A 19,059-nucleotide genomic window follows, 5' to 3' on the forward strand; every position below is an offset into this window, starting at 1 on the left:
TCTTATATAAGAACATAAGAATTAGGAGCAGGAGGAGACCATTGGGCCCCTTGAGCCCGCTCCGCCATTCAATAAGATCATGGCTGATCTTCGACCTCAACTCTACTTTTCCGCCCGATCCCCATATCCCTTGGTTCCCTTCGTATCCATAAATCTATCGATCTCTGTCTTGGCCAGGAGGCCGTGAGGAGAAAAAAGCGGGGAGAGAGAAAGGATAATGTATCCACCTCGTTTCTGTATTGGGTTGAAGGCTGCAGAGAGCACTGGATGAGGAAGGTTGAGCTCGGGACGGGCATCAGCAAGTGTTTCATTACACCGAGAGTGACTACCAACTCAAATGGGTTAATAGGAAGGTTTGGTTGAGGCTAGGAGGACACTGGATCCATTGATAAAACAACCAAAGGAAGAGTAAGGAAATAAACCGCTATCTTGTAGCCCGGTGATTCGGGGAGGTGGGGAAAAGCTGGATATTCGGCAAAGGTGAGCTCAGATAGGCTGAAGGGCCACTGAAACCATCTTGTGAAAGTACCTTTAGGCTGTAAGTTTTGTCATTTTGTTAACTTGCTCGTTGTGTTGCAGACAATGCAAGAGGAGCTGATTGAAGAATCGGAAGGTCCCTTTAAGAACGAACATCAGGAATACGAAATCCGAGAGTACGATGTGAATGACTATGATTACTTTGATAAAGACTACGAGGACCAGTGGAATCGGAGATTTGGGCCGGCTGAGCGAGGCGAATCGGAGACACAGGATACAAGGGTGGGCTTGACTTGATTTCCTTGTCCATTAGAACCTATCTCTTTAGAACCGAATTGTCTGCATTTAGATACACTCCAATTGAACTGACTATCAGCAGGAAGGGCAGGAGGATGGTACAACATGTATTTGTGAAGATGCTTAAAGATAGATAGGGCTGCCAACTCTGATTGGCCGTATTCCTGGATGTTTCATGAGGTGACCTCCGGCCTCCGCCGCCCCGCCCGCCATTGGTCGCCGGACATGACCATCCTCACGGCACCCCCACGGCCAATTGGAAAGCGAATAGACTGTTTATTACCCGATTGGATGGGGTAGATGTTCCTGAACCTGTCGGGAAGAAGGCGGGACTTCCCCTTTCGGGTTTTTGACCCGCCTACTTCGACGTCTGGCCAATCTGCGCGAATTTCCCTTGATTGACCTTGTTGAGCCCACCCAGCGGGCTCGGCAGGCCAATTAAAAGCCACCCGGCAACAGGTGACGCCACAGACTGAAATTTCATCTGTCAAGAGGTTTTGACAGATGAAATATCAGTGTTTCACAGCTGTTTGAAGCTGTCAAACACTGACAGTCTGAGTTCTGACATGAGTCATTCTGCACAGACTCAGTTAGAACTCTTACCGGCACTCAAAGCTGAAGGCTGTCACTTTTCACAGATCGCAGCCATTCAGCTTTCAGCTCCGGCTGAGTGATGCGCTCCCGATGGCTACAGGAAGAAAGGCTGTGAAGGTAAGTACAGGTAAGTGAAAGTTCTTTACACACTTTAGACACACCAAACACACTTACCTTTACACTCATGCACCCATCACTCACCTGAGCGCCGACATCGCGACCCCTCCAACTCCTTCAACCCGACGGCCAGCCTGCTCTAACCTGGCGTGGTTTGGAGCCGTCGGGAAACCCACACGAAACCCCTCAAAATAGGGATTAGGCTAAAAACTGCCTGTTAACTACCTGTTAACAGGCAGTTAATTGGCACTAATCCCTTCCCGCCTGGTTTCGGCGGGTCCCAGTGCGGGGCGGGTACCCGCCGCCCCTGAAACTTACGTGGGGCGGGGTTTTGGGCGGGATGGTGTCGGGACCCCCCAAATTCGGGATTTCCCCCCCCCCCCCACACGCCTGAAACCCCACCCGATGGCTGGGGATTGTCAGTCATCCAATCGGGTTCACCCCATGTCCAATATTTTTAGAACTAAAGAACAAAAGTATTCATATAATTGGTTTTAAAAAAACAAACAGTTTATCAATGCCCGTGGGCTTGCTCGCGTCAGTGTCCTGGAGATTCCTGAAGACTCCAGGCAATCCTGGAGTGTTGGCAACCCTACTCAAAGCAGATTATTGTTAGGAGGGAGAGGAGTAATTCGGGTCATCTTCATCTGATCAGCAGCACAATCATTTTTCCTTTATGTGAATGACATCGGGACTTTGCATTGGGAGCAAGTTCCATTGAATGAAGTCTTCTTCCAAACTCCAACCTTTGCAAAAGCAAAATACTGCGGATGCTGGAAATCTGAAATAACAGCACAAAATGCTGGAAAAACTCAGCAGGCCAGGCAACATCCATGGAGAGAGAAACAGAGTCAATGTTTCCGGTTGAAGACCCTTCGTCAGAGCTGAGAAGAAAGCAGGAAATGATTGTCATTTTTTTTACCGAGATCAGCTCTTGGGTTCTCCGGCTGGTGTCTGCCACACAGCCCTCATTCTGTTGTATTGTGCCCTATCCAGGAGCAGAATCAGAAGGGAGAGAAAGGGGAGCCTGCGGTCTTCGAGCCTGTGAGTATGGAAAGCTTGATGTCCGAGCCAATGATCCTTTCTTTGTTCCCCGCCATTTACTTAGGCCCTTCTTTTTGCTTTGGCAATGATATTCCCCTCCCGCTCCGACGACTCTTCCTCGGGCACAGTTCCAGAGCAGCTGATCATCCTCTGGTACCTTGCCTGCGTTGCCCGTCTTCCTGCGTGAGCCAAGACGGTGAGCGTTAGCAACCTATTCACCACATAGGGCGTGACAGAGAAACATAGAAGATAGGAGCAGGAGTAGGCCATTCGGCCCCTCGAGCCTGCTCCGCCATTTGATGAGATCATACAAACTCAGTACCCTGTCCCTGCTTTCTCCCCATATCCCTTGATCCCTTTAGCCTTAAGAAATATATCCAACTCCTTCTTGAATATATTTAATAAGTTGGCCTCTACTGCCTTCTGTGGTAGAGAATTCCACAGGTTCACCACTCTCTGGGTGAAGAAATTCCTCCTCATCTCAGTCCTAAATGGCTTACCCCTTATCCTTAGACTGTGACCCCTGGTTCTGGACTCCCCCGCCATCGGGTCATCCTTCCTGCATCTAGTCTCTCTACTCCTGTTAGAATTTTATAAGTTTCAATGAGATATGACACTCATGCCGTTCTGCCCACAGTTGGACACTTTCGGTAAGCGTCACTAGATTGCGATTAGCAGCGCGAACCTTGGCCGACCTTTTTCTTACCCCTTCAGTATCTAAAGTCAACTGCAGCTCCCCAATTAAACACAGGCCGAGAACTGACCCTGACGCCAGCCCCCCCCCCCGCCCCGTGACTCAGTTTTGCACAGCCTAGTGCCTTTACTCAATGGGCCATCAGGGAAGAAAGAGAGCCCATTTTAAGAAGAATTATGACCCCCCCCCCCCCCGCAGACACTTGTAAATTATCTGTTCGAAGTGTAATAATTGAGGACATCTTGACCATCCCAGTTTAAAAACCAAACTACGAAAGGAAACTACAGCCAACTTGGACACTCTATTTCATATTTCTTTTATTACAAAAAAAACGTCTAGCTGAGAGATGACTTGTGATACGAGTCAGCACCAGGTTTGTCTCATTGGGTTGTTCCAGCACAGGCATTAACCCATTGAGTTAGCACTCCCACTACAATAGCAGACAAAGAAATAAGGAACATGCACGTTAAAGCCTTCATGCACTAACATCACAGACAGTCATTTCCAGACTTGTATTCCTGTTTGAAGACTGAGTGCTGATCACATTGTTGGGCAGTGCGCTGGGACAGATTACTTGTGCAGACACTGCTAAAGCTATCGGAGATCGCCATTGACTGTGGATCCTTTGGCCATTTTGACAGTGCAGCTCCACGCGTGTATTTAATTCTACCCTCTCCCTCGGCAGACTCGATCTTTTCTTCTTCTCATTGTAAAATATTCATAGATTATCACTGCCAAAACCAACAGCGGGTAAATCCTCAAACAATAAGAAGAGTTGAATTGAACTATATTTACATTATTTTTTCCGTTTTCTCCGAAGGGAATGCTGGTGGCAGGTCCTCCAGGACCACAAGGATCTGAGGTAAGTGATCATCTGTAAAGACTAGAACCCTTCCAGGACCACAAAGACTCGCACTAGATGTTCATATATAAAGACGAGCTCCTTTCTGGTCTCAAAAATGTGGTTCTTAAATCAGAATGACATGCCCCATGAGCCACTCATCTTAAAGATTGGCTCCAGACTGGGATCTGTTGCAGACATCTCACGTGCTGACACAGATCTTCCTCAATCTCGTGTTTGGAAATGTTCCAGCTCATTTGGGTAATCAAGTGAATTATTATTACGGTTCCAGTATAGTTACTGTGGTCCACACCCCAGTCTGATTTATGAGGGAGAAATTGTTCTCAACACTTGGTCAAGTGAACCTGCCCATTGAGGTACAACTCCACCTGCTTCAATGGGCCATTGTCTTCAAGCACTTGTGGCGTACAAGCTTGGGTGTGAGAAATGCCTTGGATCTGGATTTGTGTCCAGTTGAGACCGATGGGATGGAGGTCTCCCCACTCAGTCAGCAATGGTCTTCCTATTTGCAATGTTTTTCAAATCCCCTCCATGGCTTTCACCTCTCTCGATCTCTGCAACCTCCTCCAGCCCTACAACCAATGTTCCCGCTAAACCGCGCGGCCATGCGACTATCTGGAGGTCCCGCGCAGCCCGGGACCGGCTTTTGAATGGGTCACGCAGCCAAAAAAACAAATTAGGGGGAACATTACCTATAAGCTACAAACCTCCGAGATCTCTGTGTTCCTCCAATTCTGGCCTCTTGTGCATCCCCGATTTTTTAATCGCCCCACCGTTGGTGGCCCTGCCTTCAGCTGCCTGGAATTCCCTCCCTAAACCTCTCCATCTCGCTCTCCTTTACGATGCTCCCGAACGTGAGGTGCTTGATGCTGAAACCGAGCAGACAAAAGTGTTTGAGTCCCCCAGCAGTGAGGTCCCTCACTTTGAGGATTGGGAAAACTCACGGGAAAGGGTTCTATGTATGGCCGATCATTTGGCATTTCAGTTGGGTTGCCTCCATCTTCGAAAGACAGTGCAAATTGGACTTTGCCCAGAACGCTAGCTTTTACAAAGATGTCTTGCTCAACTCCTGGGATCTGCTGCCTCTGAGACACTGGCCCGTACTGCAGTACCAGAGTCTGTACGCGGAGGTTGACTTCTGAGTGGGTGTTCTAAGATGAAATATGAAGTCAAAAGAACAAGAGGGGGGGGAAAAAACTGCAGCCTGTTCTTAGCAGCGGAATCCAACAAGCAAAATTGCTTTTGGCTTGACGGAGTACGGTCCTCACTGTTTGTTTAGCTGTTACTGGGAAGAGGCACAAGTTATTCAATGTCAGCGAGAGATATGTTGTTTCGGCTCTTGTAAAACGCCTAAGAAAATAGAAGCCCCCCTGGGTAGGAAAACCTAGTATTAGCTGTTTCGTAGAAGTGTGCCAACTTCTCTTGGTTGTTAACTCTCTCGACCCTGGGTCAGTAAAGACTTGTATTTATATCGTGCCTTTCATAATCTCGGGACGCCCCAAAGTGCTTTGCAGCCAATTTTTGAAGTGTAGTCACTGTTGTAATATAGGAAATGCAGCAGCCAATTTGCGCACAGCAAGCTCCCACAAACAGCAATGTGATAGTGACCAGATCATCTGTTTTAGTGATGTTGGTTGAGGGAAAAATATTGACCCCAGGACAATTCCCTTGCTCTTCTTCGAAATAGTGCCATGGGATCTTTTACATCCACCTGAGAGAGCAGACGGGGCCTCGGTTTATTGTCCCATCTGAAAGACAGCACCTCCGACAGTGCAGTGCGCCCTCGGTACTGCCCCTCCAACAGTGCGGCGCTCCCTCAGCACTGCCCCTCTGACAGTGCAGCACTCCCTCAGTACTGCCCCTCCGACAGTGCAGCGCTCCCTCAGCACTGCCCCTGCGACAGTGCAGCGCTTCCTCAGTACTGCCCCTCCGACAGTGCGGCACTCCCTCAGTACCGCCCCTCCGACACTGCGGCGCTCCCTCAGTACTACCCCTCCGACAGCGCGGCGCTCCCTCAGTACTGCCCCTCCGACAGTGCAGCGCTCCCTCAGTACTGCCCCTCCGACAGTGCAGTGCTCCCTCAGCACTGCCCCTCCGACAGTGCAGTGCTCACTCAGTACTGCCCCTCCGACAGTGCGGCGCTCCCTCAGTACTGCCCCTCCGACAGTGTAGCACTCCCTCAGCACTGGCACCGGGGAGTGTCAGCCTGGATTTATGTGCGCAAGTCTCTGGAGTGGGATTTGAACCCACAACCTTCTGACTGAGAGGTGAGAGTGCGACCCAACTGAGCCACGGGCCGACTCATGTTGTCTAACTCTTCTCCATTGAGTTAAATGAGGGTTCTGACATAAGCTGTGGGCTGGAACTCGCTGCCAGGACTTGAGCCCGTTAATCTGGGCTGACAGTCAATGCCAACATTCCTCCCTCACTCAACACCACCGAAAAATATTATCAAATTAACCACTCATTTATCTCATGGCAGTTTGTGTGAGGTTTACAGCACAAAATGGCTGCTGTGTTTGCTGTCATGGCAACAGCCAAACTGTATTGTGTGAAGCGCTTTGGGACAGTTCCACATTAATACCAGGTGTTCGATAAATGCAAATCGTTCCTTCAAGTTGCTGCATGCTGTAGATGGGGCCTGTTTTATCTGGATTGTTTATTATTGAACATTAGACTGTAGCTGGACAGATTATATTCTGCAAAGATTGTAAAGTGTGGTTCTGAAAGTTTAATATTGAAGTGGTACTGCAAAATGCGACCACTTGGCTGTCTGGGAGCGCTCGTTCTAAAAGGTCAGTGTTATGGTAATGGCCGGGAAGAGGCAAGTGAAGGATGACTTATAGTTTAGATATTTCAGCGCCGGCTCTTCAGGCATTGTCAGAACCGCACGTCACGGTGGTTTTTGGGCCCCTTTACGACACAGAGCTCCCGCGGGTGGTCGCAGTGGCTTCTGCGCGTAGCACTCTGAGTTGAAGAGAGGGGCCCCGCGCTGCTCTCTCGTGAAGGAGCAAGGACCACTTTCAAGGAGCATCTTTCTCCAGTGCTCCCCTGGGGGATCGAAGTAGGGAAATATCTGTTTCCGCCAGCTGCTGCCGGCCTGGCCATGAGCAGGTTTACTTGGCCGGCCTTACCTGGGCAGGTGTTGCAGTTTCCTGGGCGCCGGCCTCTAATGACCTCTTGCAGCCCCCAGGGCAGCTGCCAATCAACCTTCAAACAACAGAAAATGCTGGAAAAACTCAGCAGGCCAGGCACCATCCGTGGAGAGAAAATAGAGTCAACGTTTCAGGTCAAAACCCTTTGTCAAGACTAAAGAAGCACAGGAAATGAAATAGATTAAAAGGCCAGGCTGGGAGAGAACAAAAGAGAAGTGAAGAGACATTAAGAGGTATTCAAAACCAGACGAGATGGTGATAGGACTAGTGGAGACAAAAGACGGCTCTAGATTAGGTGTGAAATGTGCTGGCAGAATGGGAGACAGCTGTCATGTGGGAGAGAGAATAAAAAGAAAGGGTGGGGGGGTGGTGGGGGGAAAGGCCAAAACAAAGGTGTGGATAAAAAATATAAGTAAAAATGTAATAGGGGCCGAGGTTATGATCTGAAATTGTTGAACTCGATATTGAGTCCGGAAGGCTGTAAAGTGCCTAATTGGAAGATGAGGTGCTGTTCCTCGAGCTTACGCTGAGCTTCCATGGAACAATGCAAGAGGCAGAGGACGGTGAGGTCCGAGTGGGAATGGGGCGGTGAATTGAAATGATGGGTGACCGGAAGCTCGGGGTTACCCTTACGGACTGGACGGAAGTGTTCCGCAAACCTTCAAACAAGCCTGCACCTGTTGTTTACCTTTGACTCTCGGGACGTGGGCGATGCGGACGAGGCCCATGTCTTGGTTGCCCATCCCTTGTGGCCCAGAGAGGGAGGTCGGCCGACACCGGGAACCACCGCAGTGTCGGTGGAGCCGGTGCTCCCACAAACTTTGACCCAGCAACAATGAAGGAGCGGAGGGTATTCGTCCCAAAGCAGGATGGTGAGTGGCTTGGAGATGATGCCGTTCATTCTCGTGACTTTGCTGCCCAACCTGTGGGCAGAGGTTGCGGGAGCTGCTGACAAAGGAACTGTTGGCACTGCGGCATCCCATTCCCTCCCCCAATTCTGCAGCGAGTGACTCACCTCCTGACTCCCCAAAGCCTTTCCACCATCTGCAAGGCACAAGTAAGGAGTGTGATGGAATACTCTCCACTTGCCTGGATGAGTGCAGCACCAACAACAGTCAAGAAGCTCGACACCATCCAGGACAAAGCAGCCCGCTTGATTGGCACCCCATCCACCACCTTAAATATTCACTCCCTCCACCACTGGCGTACCGTGGCTGCAGCGTGTACCATCTGCAAGATGCACTGCAGCAACTCGCCAAGGCTTCTTCGGCAGCACCTCCCAAACCCGCGACCTCTTCCACCTAGAAGGACAAGGGCAGCAGGCGCATGGGAACACCACCACCTCCAAGTTCCCCTCCAAGTCACACACCATCCTGACTTGGAAATATATCAGCCATTCCTTCATCGTCGCTGGGTCAAAATCCTGGAACTCCCTCCCTAACAGCACTGTGGGAGCACCTTCACCACACGGACTGCAGCGGTTCAAGAAGGCGGCTCACCACCGCCTTCTCAATGGCAACTAGGGATAGGCAATAAATGCTGGCCTTGCCAGCAACGCCCACATCCCATGAATTAATTTAAAAAAATTAAATGGGATAGGTTCTAAATCTTCTGGAACATAAAGGGGGCTCCTTTAGCCCATCCAAGTAATTGGCCTAGAAATTGGGTTTTGGCGCAGCGACGGCTTTAGCGCCGGAAGTTAGTGCCGGAGCTAAGTCGCGCTGGGCGGGCCAAAAATTCACTAGTTCTGCGCCCAAACGGCTGCCGGCGCTGCTGAAAGCTGTTTGCGCCTGAAAACTGGCGCTATGCGCTGAATTGCGGCGCTATTCCGGCGCTGCGGCGCCCGCTGCGGTGCGGCAGGTTCGGGAAGTGCAGGCCTCCTCCTTCCCTTAAGGAGGAGCTGCCTGCACCCGGCCGCGGCCCGCGAAAATCATTGTAAAAATGAGCCCGGCACCTCGGACAAGTGCCGGGCTTGCATCTGTCCCGGGGGGGGGGGCGGGAGAAGTCCGGGGAGGGAGCTGCGGCCAGGCGGCCGGCGGGAAAGCGGCCGGCCGCCGCGGGGCCTTTAATGCGCCGGCGCAAAGTCCAGTAAGGCACCTCTGCCAGAACGTTGCTTGCGGCTGCCACGGGCGAGGCGGCCGCAAGTCAATTTCGGAGTTCGGGCGGGTTACCATGGCAACCGGGACGCTGCGCACACCGATGACGTCATCGGTGCTGGCGCAGCGCTAACGGCCTAACGCCGATTTAGGGACCCACTCAATTTCCAAACTGGCCATAACTCCGGCGCTAGGCCCTCTAGCGCCTCAAAAGCGGCGCTAAGCCTACCGAATTTCTAGGCCATTGTCTGTTGGGGCACAATTGAAAGTCTGGCCCCTCAAAATCCTGACCAGCTAAACCTTGCTTTCATGTCGCATTTTCTTTTAAAAAGAAAAACCTGGTTAACATTAAATACCTATGAAGAATATTTATAGCAGTCAGATGATGTCCGCTTCCTTGCAAGGTTTTGACCTTTTTTCTGAAATCTTGCTTGCAGGGTCCACCCGGTTCCCCGGGCTTCATGGGTGCGCGTGGATATCCCGGCGACCCTGGACAAACGGTAAGCTTCGCCATTTAATTGTTGCCATAGTTACAGGTGAAGGTGCATGCTCGCCGCACTGTGAGCGTAGCCGCACTCTGCCTTGAGCGGGTGTGAGGGGCAAGTTTGAGGCCTGTTGTTTTTTTAACCTCGTGTGGCAGAGGTTGCCGGATCGGTCTCCATGGATACGATGGGATCCACCGGGTGGAGGAGTGGGGCGGCGGCGGGGTGGGGGGGGTGCTTCCGGGGCTTCCGGGGCCAGCAGATTTTAGGTATGTATTCTGGAGCTGCACTTGGTTTACTTTGGAGGGCAGGAAGGATCATTTGAGAACCTTTCCTTACGAGTCTCTGAGGGAAGATTGTACATGATCTGTGAACAGAACAGGCCCAATGGGACCGAGGAACTTTCATGTATTCTCATGCTTAATGTTCTCCATGTGATGTTCTCTCACCCTCGCACATTACAATACGCTGGACAGCTCTCTGCTGTGGCCCCCCTATGTTGAGGGGGGTGGGGGGGAACGCCGTTTAAAATAGATGAATTAGAATCAAGAAATACCTACAGGCATGTTGCCCCTGTAGTGCTCCCCAAGGTGCCATATGTTACTACAACAAAGCAAATAACCCACGGTTTTAAAGGGGAACGTTGTTGTTCGAGGTTAACCTTGCAGGTCAACAAAGTCCATCAAGTGCATCTCAAAGACGTTTTTGGCCATGAACTAAACAGGTTATCCCAACCTTGTGTGACTCACTGGTGAGGTGACCCGCCTTCACAAGGACATTGATGTATCTGAGCATTTCACACCTAGAAAAGTGCCAGGCAGTTAGTGCACCTGATTAATCATAGAGTCATAGGCCTAGAAATTGGGTTGAGGCGCCAAAGTGGCGCAAAAGTCGCCTGAGCGCAGGATTTAGCGCAGCGATCGGAGTGATACCGATCGCCAGAAATTCAGTTTCAGTGCCCCTCGAGGGAGACGGGGTGAGGCTCGAGGCGCTCCGCATCCCTCTTAGGGCGCTGAAACTGATTATCGCAGCGCAACGTGCCGCAGCGCCACACGCTGCGGCGCGGCACGGCACGCTGCGGTACTGCAGGCCTCCCTCCCACTGTTAAGGGGGAGGTGCCTGCAACAGTGCGAACCCCGATCGCGAGTGCCGGCAAATGAGCCCGGCATCAAGGAGAAGTGCCGGGCTCTCGGGAAACAGCCGGCAATGCCGCGGGGGGGGGTTAGGAGGCCGGGGACGGAGGTGCTGGCAGGCGGCCGCCGAAAAAGCGGCCGCCCCGCACCTCCACCTTAACTTGCGCCGCTGCCGGCACAGTAAGGCCCTGTGAACCGGGCGCGGGTAGCGAGTGGCGCAACTGCGGCGTTCGCTACCAAATATCGCGAACGGGGCACGAATGGGGTGCTGCGCACACCGATGACGCCATCGGTGGCAGCGCAGCGCAAATGCCTAACGCCACCATTAGCGCCCCTACTGAATATCGCCGGAGACGCAGCCAGTGGTGCTACAGCCACTGACTGCCTCTTTAGGCGCTAACAGCTGGCGCTACTCACCCAATTTCTCCCCCATAGAGTTATAACAGCGATTCGGCCCATCGAGTCCGTTGGCTCTCTGTAGAGCAATCAATTGATTGTTTTAACAAATCCTGATTGAAAACTCAGTCTCGCTCAGTCTGTCTGTCTCTCTATCGTTGCCTTTCTTCCTATTTGTCTTTATTCCTTTCTCATTCTCTCTCTCTGTGCTTCTCTCTCTCTATCTTTTTCTGTCTCTTTTCCTCTTCCTGTTTGTTTATTTCTCCATCTCTTTTACTTTCTTTCCCTTTTTATTTCTCTCATACATTCTCTTGTTCTTCCCTCTCGTTCTCTCTTTCTCTTTCGTTCTCTCTCTCATTCTCTCTCTCAAGTTCTCGATTTCTCTCTTTTTTCCTTTCACTCTCTCTCTCATTCTCTTTCCCCCCCCCCCGCCCCCGCCACCCCCTTCCCTCCCCGTTTTTAAATAAACCGCTCCTGGCTCAAGCCACTCCTGTGTACCCCTGCCCTTTTTGTCAGGTGCCACTGGAAGCGATGTTGGCTGAAGCGATCTGCTTGAAACAAGTTAGCATTGCGGCCAGCGGAGTTGGCCTCCGCGCTGACTGACCCAGGCCAGCTGTGCTGTTCTCCCTCCGGCATTCTCCGTGACTGTGGTGCACGGCCCCATCTCCCTGACAGCAGCGTGAAGAGGCAGATGTTTTACAAGCGGGCGCTGCCAACCCAGTTCCTCCGCACAAGGGGAATGAATGCAGCACTCTGTGGAGGAGTCCTGCAGCTGGGAGCTTTCTTTTTCCCCAACTCATTATCTGGAGTTTCTTTCGATGTAAATACCTCCCAGCATGTTGCATTTACCTCAACCCTCATGCTTTCTTCTTTTAAAAAAAATGTGTATCCTTGAACAGCTTTTTACGCCAAAGGCATAGCTAAATATATAAGTGTTACAACGCAACACCGCGCTTGGGTTCAAGAGTTCAGCAGTGCCCTCGGCCTTTGTGCTTTCTAACACTTCTGTAACACATACAAATACACAGAGTCTACAGCACAGAAACAGGCTGACGTAAGAAAACTACTAGGCACTTGGTCTAAGCGTTAAACAAAGCTTTAATCAACTGTTTTACAACATGGAGGTCTAGTTGTGTCCTTCACTAGTTCCTGTTAAGAATGTCCTGCGCAAGCTGGGCCCGTGCTGAGTATTTATACTCTCCCTGGACAGCGCCACCTGCAGGCCGCTCAGTATTATTTCATAAGTCTTTCTTTCATGAATGACTGATTCATGTCGCAGGCCATTCAGCCCAACTGGTCCGTGCCGGTGTTTGTGCTCCACACCAGCCTCCTCCCACCCCTCTTCATCTCACCCTATCAGCATAAGCCTCTATTCCTTTCTCTCTCTTCTGTGTTTATCGAGCTTCCCAATGCATCTGTGCTATTGGCCTCAACCACTCCCTGTGGTAGCGAGTTCCACATTCTCACCACTCTCTGGGTAAAGAAATTTCTCCTGAATTCCCTATTGGATTTCTCTTATATATTTATAACATCTAGCTTTGGATCAGCATCTTCAACTAAAAGCCTCCCCCACCTCCCCCCGGTACGACGTCATTATCACAGAATCACAGAAACCCCACAGTGCAGATAGAGGCCATTTCAGCCCATCAAGCCTGCACCGACACATATCCCACCCGATCCCCGTAACCCCTACACCAACACATATCCTACCCTATCCCCGTAACCCCACGTATTTAATCCCCCTAACACTAAGGGTCAATTTATCATAGCCAATCAACCTAACCCGCACATCTTTGGACTGTGGGAGGAAACCGGAGCACCCGGAGGAAACCCACGCAAACACGTGGAGAATGTACAAACTCCACACAGACAGTCACCCGAGGCCGAATTCGAACCCAGGTCCCTGGCGCTGTGAGGCAACAGTGCTAACCACTATGCCACCGTACTGCTGTGAGTATTTTTAGCATGTTATAAACCTGGGGTTACAATTCAGAACCATTTTAAGAAGAGGCTGGTTTTGGATGATATTGACACCAATCGGCACCACTTGTACCAAGTTAGACCTGGAGTTGTAAGTCATTCCCAGGTCTAATCGGCTTTCACAGGTACACGCGTCCCCCACATCTAAACGCAAGATTGTTATTTTAGGAATAAGGTAGGACAGTTTGTTGTAGACCACTTGCCCACCTTCCCATCAGATCCCACAGTCCTTCCTGCCAGAGAGGCACTAATTGGTCTGCCGATGAAACAAGTGACTTCAAAAGTAATTCATTGGCCGTGGAGCACTTTGGGACATTCAGAGGATGTGAACGGCCCTTCTGTTCTTTCTGTTGTTCCCACGTTTGGTGTCCACTTTCACTGGGTACCATTCCGCAAATCCTGCTTTCGATGAAAATAACTCTGCCTTTGATTCCTTCCCATCTTCCGCCCTGTGTCCCTTAGCATTGGACCTTGCACCAATTTGCAGATTTTGTTTTTATCCCTTTCCTGATTTGATCTCTTTTGCGGTTGAACCATTTAGCTGTAACTTAAAGCAACTTTAATAAAACTTATCAAACTAAATTAAAATTACATTGCCCGGGGTGATGATGTACTCCAGTCCCCGTGGCGCCCACCGGTCGCGGAAGGCCTCGAGCGTGCTGGCAGACACTCGCGTGCTCCATCTCCAGGGGCCGCCCGGGCGCAAACATAGCCGCGGAAGAGAGGCAGGCAATCGGGCCGGACGACCCCCCTCGACCGCCCGCTGTCTGGACCAGTTAATGGCCACTTTGGCCAGGCCCAGGAGCAGTCCTACGAGGAGGTCCCCCCTCCGCACCGGGTGACCGACGATCAGGAGCGTGGGACTGAAGTGCAGCCAAAACTCGAGGAGCAGCCCCTTTAGGTAGTGGAACAGGGGCTGCAGCCTCTCGCACTCCGTATAAACATGAAATACGAACTCCTCAAGGCCCTTTCCTGATTTGATCTTGGACCGCCTTTGCGTCTGGTCAAAGATCGGGAGATAAAGGGCGGGCCGTTTTTTTGGAGGCTAGCCCTTTTTTGGGCCTTCGGGTGCCCACATCAGGTGGTGGCTTCACCTGCCGACTCTCGCTGAACTCCGGGAGGGGTGGGCGGGGGGGAAACGCCGCATCGAAAGCGCCCGGGGTACGAACGCGGAGACGTGGCTGATTCATTCACACGCTGATTAAATGGAACACCGGAACCCTCCTCGGCTGACATGCCTACCCCTCCTGCCCACCGTGTGAACGATCCGAAGCAGTTCGAGGCTCTCGGCCGTCGCATCCTTTGTGCCTTTCAGTCCTGAACTAAATGAGGCTGAAAGTTCTCAGATGTTTGGCAGAGTTCGAAGGATCGGAGCTTGCTTGCCTGCAAGGCACGTCTTTCATTGAAAAGGGAAGGTTTTTTTGGCTCAACAGAGTGGGCTGTCCTTCGATAGTCCAGACCCTTCACCCATTCCTTCTCTGGATATATATGTTTTTTGTTAGAATCACAGGTTTCAGTTGCGGTTTTGTTTTTTCTCATCCCCTGGGTTTTCCCCAGTTTAAAATGTCAGGGGGGCCCCCCTCGCAGGAAATCAAATCCTGTCCTCAGTAGACCTTCCTGGCCCGGACTTCCAAGGGAAAAGGGGGGAGAGCGAGAGGATGAGAGGCAGATGGGTTTTGTCAGGCCTGCTTCGGGTGTTCCGAGAGAAAAGAGGGAAAATTGCCTTGGAGCTGAAAGGGAGAGGCCTTGGCTTTCATGCACAACAGGCTGGCCCGACGGGATTCACGGCATCTGCGGGTTTGCATTTTTCTGACCCCTGGACTACGGATGTGCAACTGCCACTTTCAGAGGTGGGGGAAAAGGAAATATCTTTATGCAGCGAGACATTTGGAAATTGAGCTCTTGACATGCCACATTCGACAGAGCCTCGACAGCTGAAGAGAATCAGAATCTGTGCAGGTACAATGACAAGGGGCTACTCCTAACATTCCTTCACCTTTTAGAATAGAATAGATTGGTTACAGCACAGAATGAGGCCATTCGGCCCGTCGAGCCAGTGCCAGCTCTCTACAAGAGCACTTCAGCTAGTCCCGCTCCCCCGCCCTTTCCCCATAGCCCTGCAATTTTTATTTCCTTCAGGTACTTATCCAACTCCCTTTTGAAAGCCATGATTGAATCTGCCTCCACCATCCATTCAGGCAGTGCATTCCAGATCCTAACCACTCGCTGCGTAAAAAAGTTTGTCCACATGTCGCCTTTGGTTCTTCTGCCAATCACCTTAAATCTGTGACCTCTGGTTCTCGACTCTTCCGCCAATGGGAACAGATTCTCTCTATCTGCTCAGGTATCTTCACTGGTTATTTACTACAAGTGTCCCAGTGTTACTCATTCTGTACCCAGTGTCCCAGTGTTACTCATTCTGTGCCCAGTCTCCCAGTGTTACTCATTCTGTACCCAGTGTCCCAGTGTTACTCATTCTGTGCCCAGTCTCCCAGTGTTACTCATTCTGTACCCAGTCTCCCAGTGTTACTCATTCTGTACCCAGTGTCACTCATTCTGTACCCAGTGTCCCAGTGTTACTCATTCTGTACCCAGTCTCCCAGTGTTACTCATTCTGTATCCAGTGTCCCAGTGTTACTCATTCTGTATCCAGTGTCCCAGTGTTACTCATTCTGTATCCAGTGTCCCAGTGTTACTCATTCTGTACCCAGTGTCCCAGTGTTACTCATTCTGTACCCAGTCTCCCAGTGTTACTCATTCTGTACCCAGTGTCCCAGTGTTACTCATTCTGTACCCAGTGTCCCAGTGTTACTCATTCTGTACCCAGTGTCCCAGTGTTACTCATTCTGTACCCAGTCTCCCAGTGTTACTCATTCTGTATCCAGTGTCCCAGTGTTACTCATTCTGTATCCAGTGTCCCAGTGTTACTCATTCTGTATCCAGTGTCCCAGTGTTACTCATTCTGTACCCAGTGTCCCAGTGTTACTCATTCTGTACCCAGTCTCCCAGTGTTACTCATTCTGTACCCAGTGTCCCAGTGTTACTCATTCTGTACCCAGTGTCCCAGTGTTACTCATTCTGTACCCAGTGTCCCAGTGTTACTCATTCTGTACCCAGTCTCCCAGTGTTACTCATTCTGTACCCAGTGTCCCAGTGTTACTCATTCTGTACCCAGTCTCCCAGTGTTGCTCATTCTGCACCCAGTGTCCCAGTGTTACTCATTCTGCACCCAGTGTCCCAGTGTTACTCAATCTGTACCCAGTCTCCCAGTGTTACTCATTCTGTATCCAGTGTCCCAGTGTTACTCATTCTGTACCCAGTGCCCCAGTGTTACTCATTCTGTACCCAGTCTCCCAGTGTTGCTCATTCTGTACCCAGTGTCCCAGTGTTACTCATTCTGTACCCAGTCTCCCAGTGTTGCTCATTCTGTACCCAGTGTCCCAGTGTTACTCATTCTGCACCCAGTGTCCCAGTGTTACTCATTCTGCACCCAGTGTCCCAGTGTTACTCATTCTGTACCCAGTCTCCCAGTGTTACTCATTCTGTACCCAGTCTCCCAGTGTTACTCATTCTGTACCCAGTCTCCCAGTGTTACTCACTCTGTACCCAGTGTCCCAGTGTTACTCACTCTGTACCCAGTGTCCCAGTGTTACTCACTCTGTACCCAGTGTCCCAGTGTTACTCACTCTGTACCCAGTGTCCCAGTGTTACTCACTCTGTACCCAGTGTCCCAGTGTTACTCACTCTGTACCCAGTGTCCCAGTGTTACTCACTCTGTACCCAGTGTCCCAGTGTTACTCACTCTGTACCCAGTCTCCCAGTGTTACTCATTCTGTACCCAGTGTCCCAGTGTTACTCACTCTGTACCCAGTGTCCCAGTGTTACTCATTCTGTACCCAGTCTCCCAGTGTTGCTCATTCTGTGCCCAGTGTCCCAGTGTTACTCATTCTGTACCCAGTGTCCCAGTGTTACTCATTCTGTACCCAGTCTCCCAGTGTTACTCATTCTGTACCCAGTCTCCCAGTGTTACTCATTCTGTACCCAGTCTCCCAGTGTTACTCATTCTGTACCCAGCCTCCCAGTGTTACTCATTCTGTACCCAGTCTCCCAGTGTTACTCATTCTGTACCCAGTGTCCCAGTGTTACTCAATCTGTACCCAGTGTCCCAGTGTTACTCAATCTGTACCCAGTGTCCCAGTGTTGTTCATTCTGTACCCAGTCTCCCAGTGTTACTCATTCTGTACCCAGTCTCCCAGTGTTACTCATTCTGTACCCAGTGTCCCAGTGTTACTCATTCTGTACCCTGTCTCCCAGTGTTACTCATTCTGTACCCAGTGTCCCAGTGTTACTCAATCTGTACCCAGTCTCCCAGTGTTGTTCATTCTGTACCCAGTCTCCCAGTGTTACTCATTCTGTACCCAGTCTCCCAGTGTTGTTCATTCTGTACCCAGTCTCCCAGTGTTACTCATTCTGTACCCAGTGTCCCAGTGTTACTCAATCTGTACCCAGTCTCCCAGTGTTACTCATTCTGTACCCAGTCTCCCAGTGTTACTCATTCTGTACCCAGTCTCCCAGTGTTACTCATTCTGTACCCAGTCTCCCAGTGTTACTCATTCTGTACCCAGTGTCCCAGTGTTACTCATTCTGTACCCAGTGTCCCAGTGTTACTCATTCTGTACCCAGTCTCCCAGTGTTACTCATTCTGTACCCAGTGTCCCAGTGTTACTCAATCTGTACCCAGTCTCCCAGTGTTACTCATTCTGTACCCAGTCTCCCAGTGTTACTCATTCTGTACCCAGTCTCCCAGTGTTACTCATTCTGTACCCAGTCTCCCAGTGTTACTCATTCTGTACCCAGTGTCCCAGTGTTACTCATTCTGTACCCAGTCTCCCAGTGTTACTCAATCTGTACCCAGTCTCCCAGTGTTACTCATTCTGTACCCAGTGTCCCAGTGTTGTTCATTCTGTACCCAGTGTCCCAGTGTTGCTCATTCTGTACCCAGTGTCCCAGTGTTACTCAATCTGTACCCAGTCTCCCAGTGTTGTTCATTCTGTACCCAGTGTCCCAGTGTTGTTCATTCTGTACCCAGTGTCCCAGTGTTGTTCATTCTGTACCCAGTGTCCCAGTGTTGCTCATTCTGTACCCAGTGTCCCAGTGTTACTCAATCTGTACCCAGTCTCCCTCATTCTGTACCCAGTGTCCCAGTGTTGCTCAATCTGTACCCAGTCTCCCAGTGTTGTTCATTCTGTACCCAGTGTCCCAGTGTTACTCATTCTGTACCCAGTGTCCCAGTGTTACTCATTCTGTACCCAGTGTCCCAGTGTTGTCATTCTGTACCCAGTGTCCCAGTGCCCCCCTCCAGTGGAGAACACTAGTCAGTCTTATCTTGAGGACATCACTTGGGAAAGATTGGAACCGTTTTTGTGACAAAAGCAGAGATTATTTAGGCTATTTGATAGAAGTGTTTAAATTGATGAAGGGATTGAAAAGTAGCTAGAAATAGACTAGTTTGCAGTGATTGAGAAGGTCTGGAGCAAGGGGACTGAGCTAGGATTAATTGTAAGAGACTGCCCCATCCGGTCCTGACACTGGGGTATTGACACACTGCCCTATGGGCTGCTACCATCCTGAGTTTCTCTTTGATGAGTTCAGTGGCCCAGCTGTTGAGTAAAAGCGTCACATTAATCATCCCAATAGCTCTTGCGTGCCTCCTGGTTGACTCGCTCATATCT

General features: G+C 50.7%; 1 protein-coding gene across 2 annotated transcripts in view; it reads left to right on the forward strand.

The window, feature by feature from the left end:
• Nucleotides 1–19,059, forward strand: part of LOC147097724 (uncharacterized) — a 342,880-nt gene that overhangs the window by 134,462 nt on the left and 189,359 nt on the right. For both annotated transcript variants that reach the window (XM_085971762.1, XM_085971763.1), the window contains 4 exons: nucleotides 580–759; nucleotides 2,482–2,529; nucleotides 4,044–4,085; nucleotides 9,774–9,836. In XM_085971762.1, coding sequence (XP_085827888.1) covers nucleotides 580–759; nucleotides 2,482–2,529; nucleotides 4,044–4,085; nucleotides 9,774–9,836 — 333 coding nt within the window. The remainder of the gene's footprint in view (nucleotides 1–579; nucleotides 760–2,481; nucleotides 2,530–4,043; nucleotides 4,086–9,773; nucleotides 9,837–19,059) is intronic.

The sequence above is a fragment of the Somniosus microcephalus genome, chromosome 31 (assembly GCF_052327205.1).
Source record: "Somniosus microcephalus isolate GS21.2 chromosome 31, FLI_Smic_1.0, whole genome shotgun sequence".
NCBI lineage: Eukaryota > Metazoa > Chordata > Chondrichthyes > Squaliformes > Somniosidae > Somniosus > Somniosus microcephalus.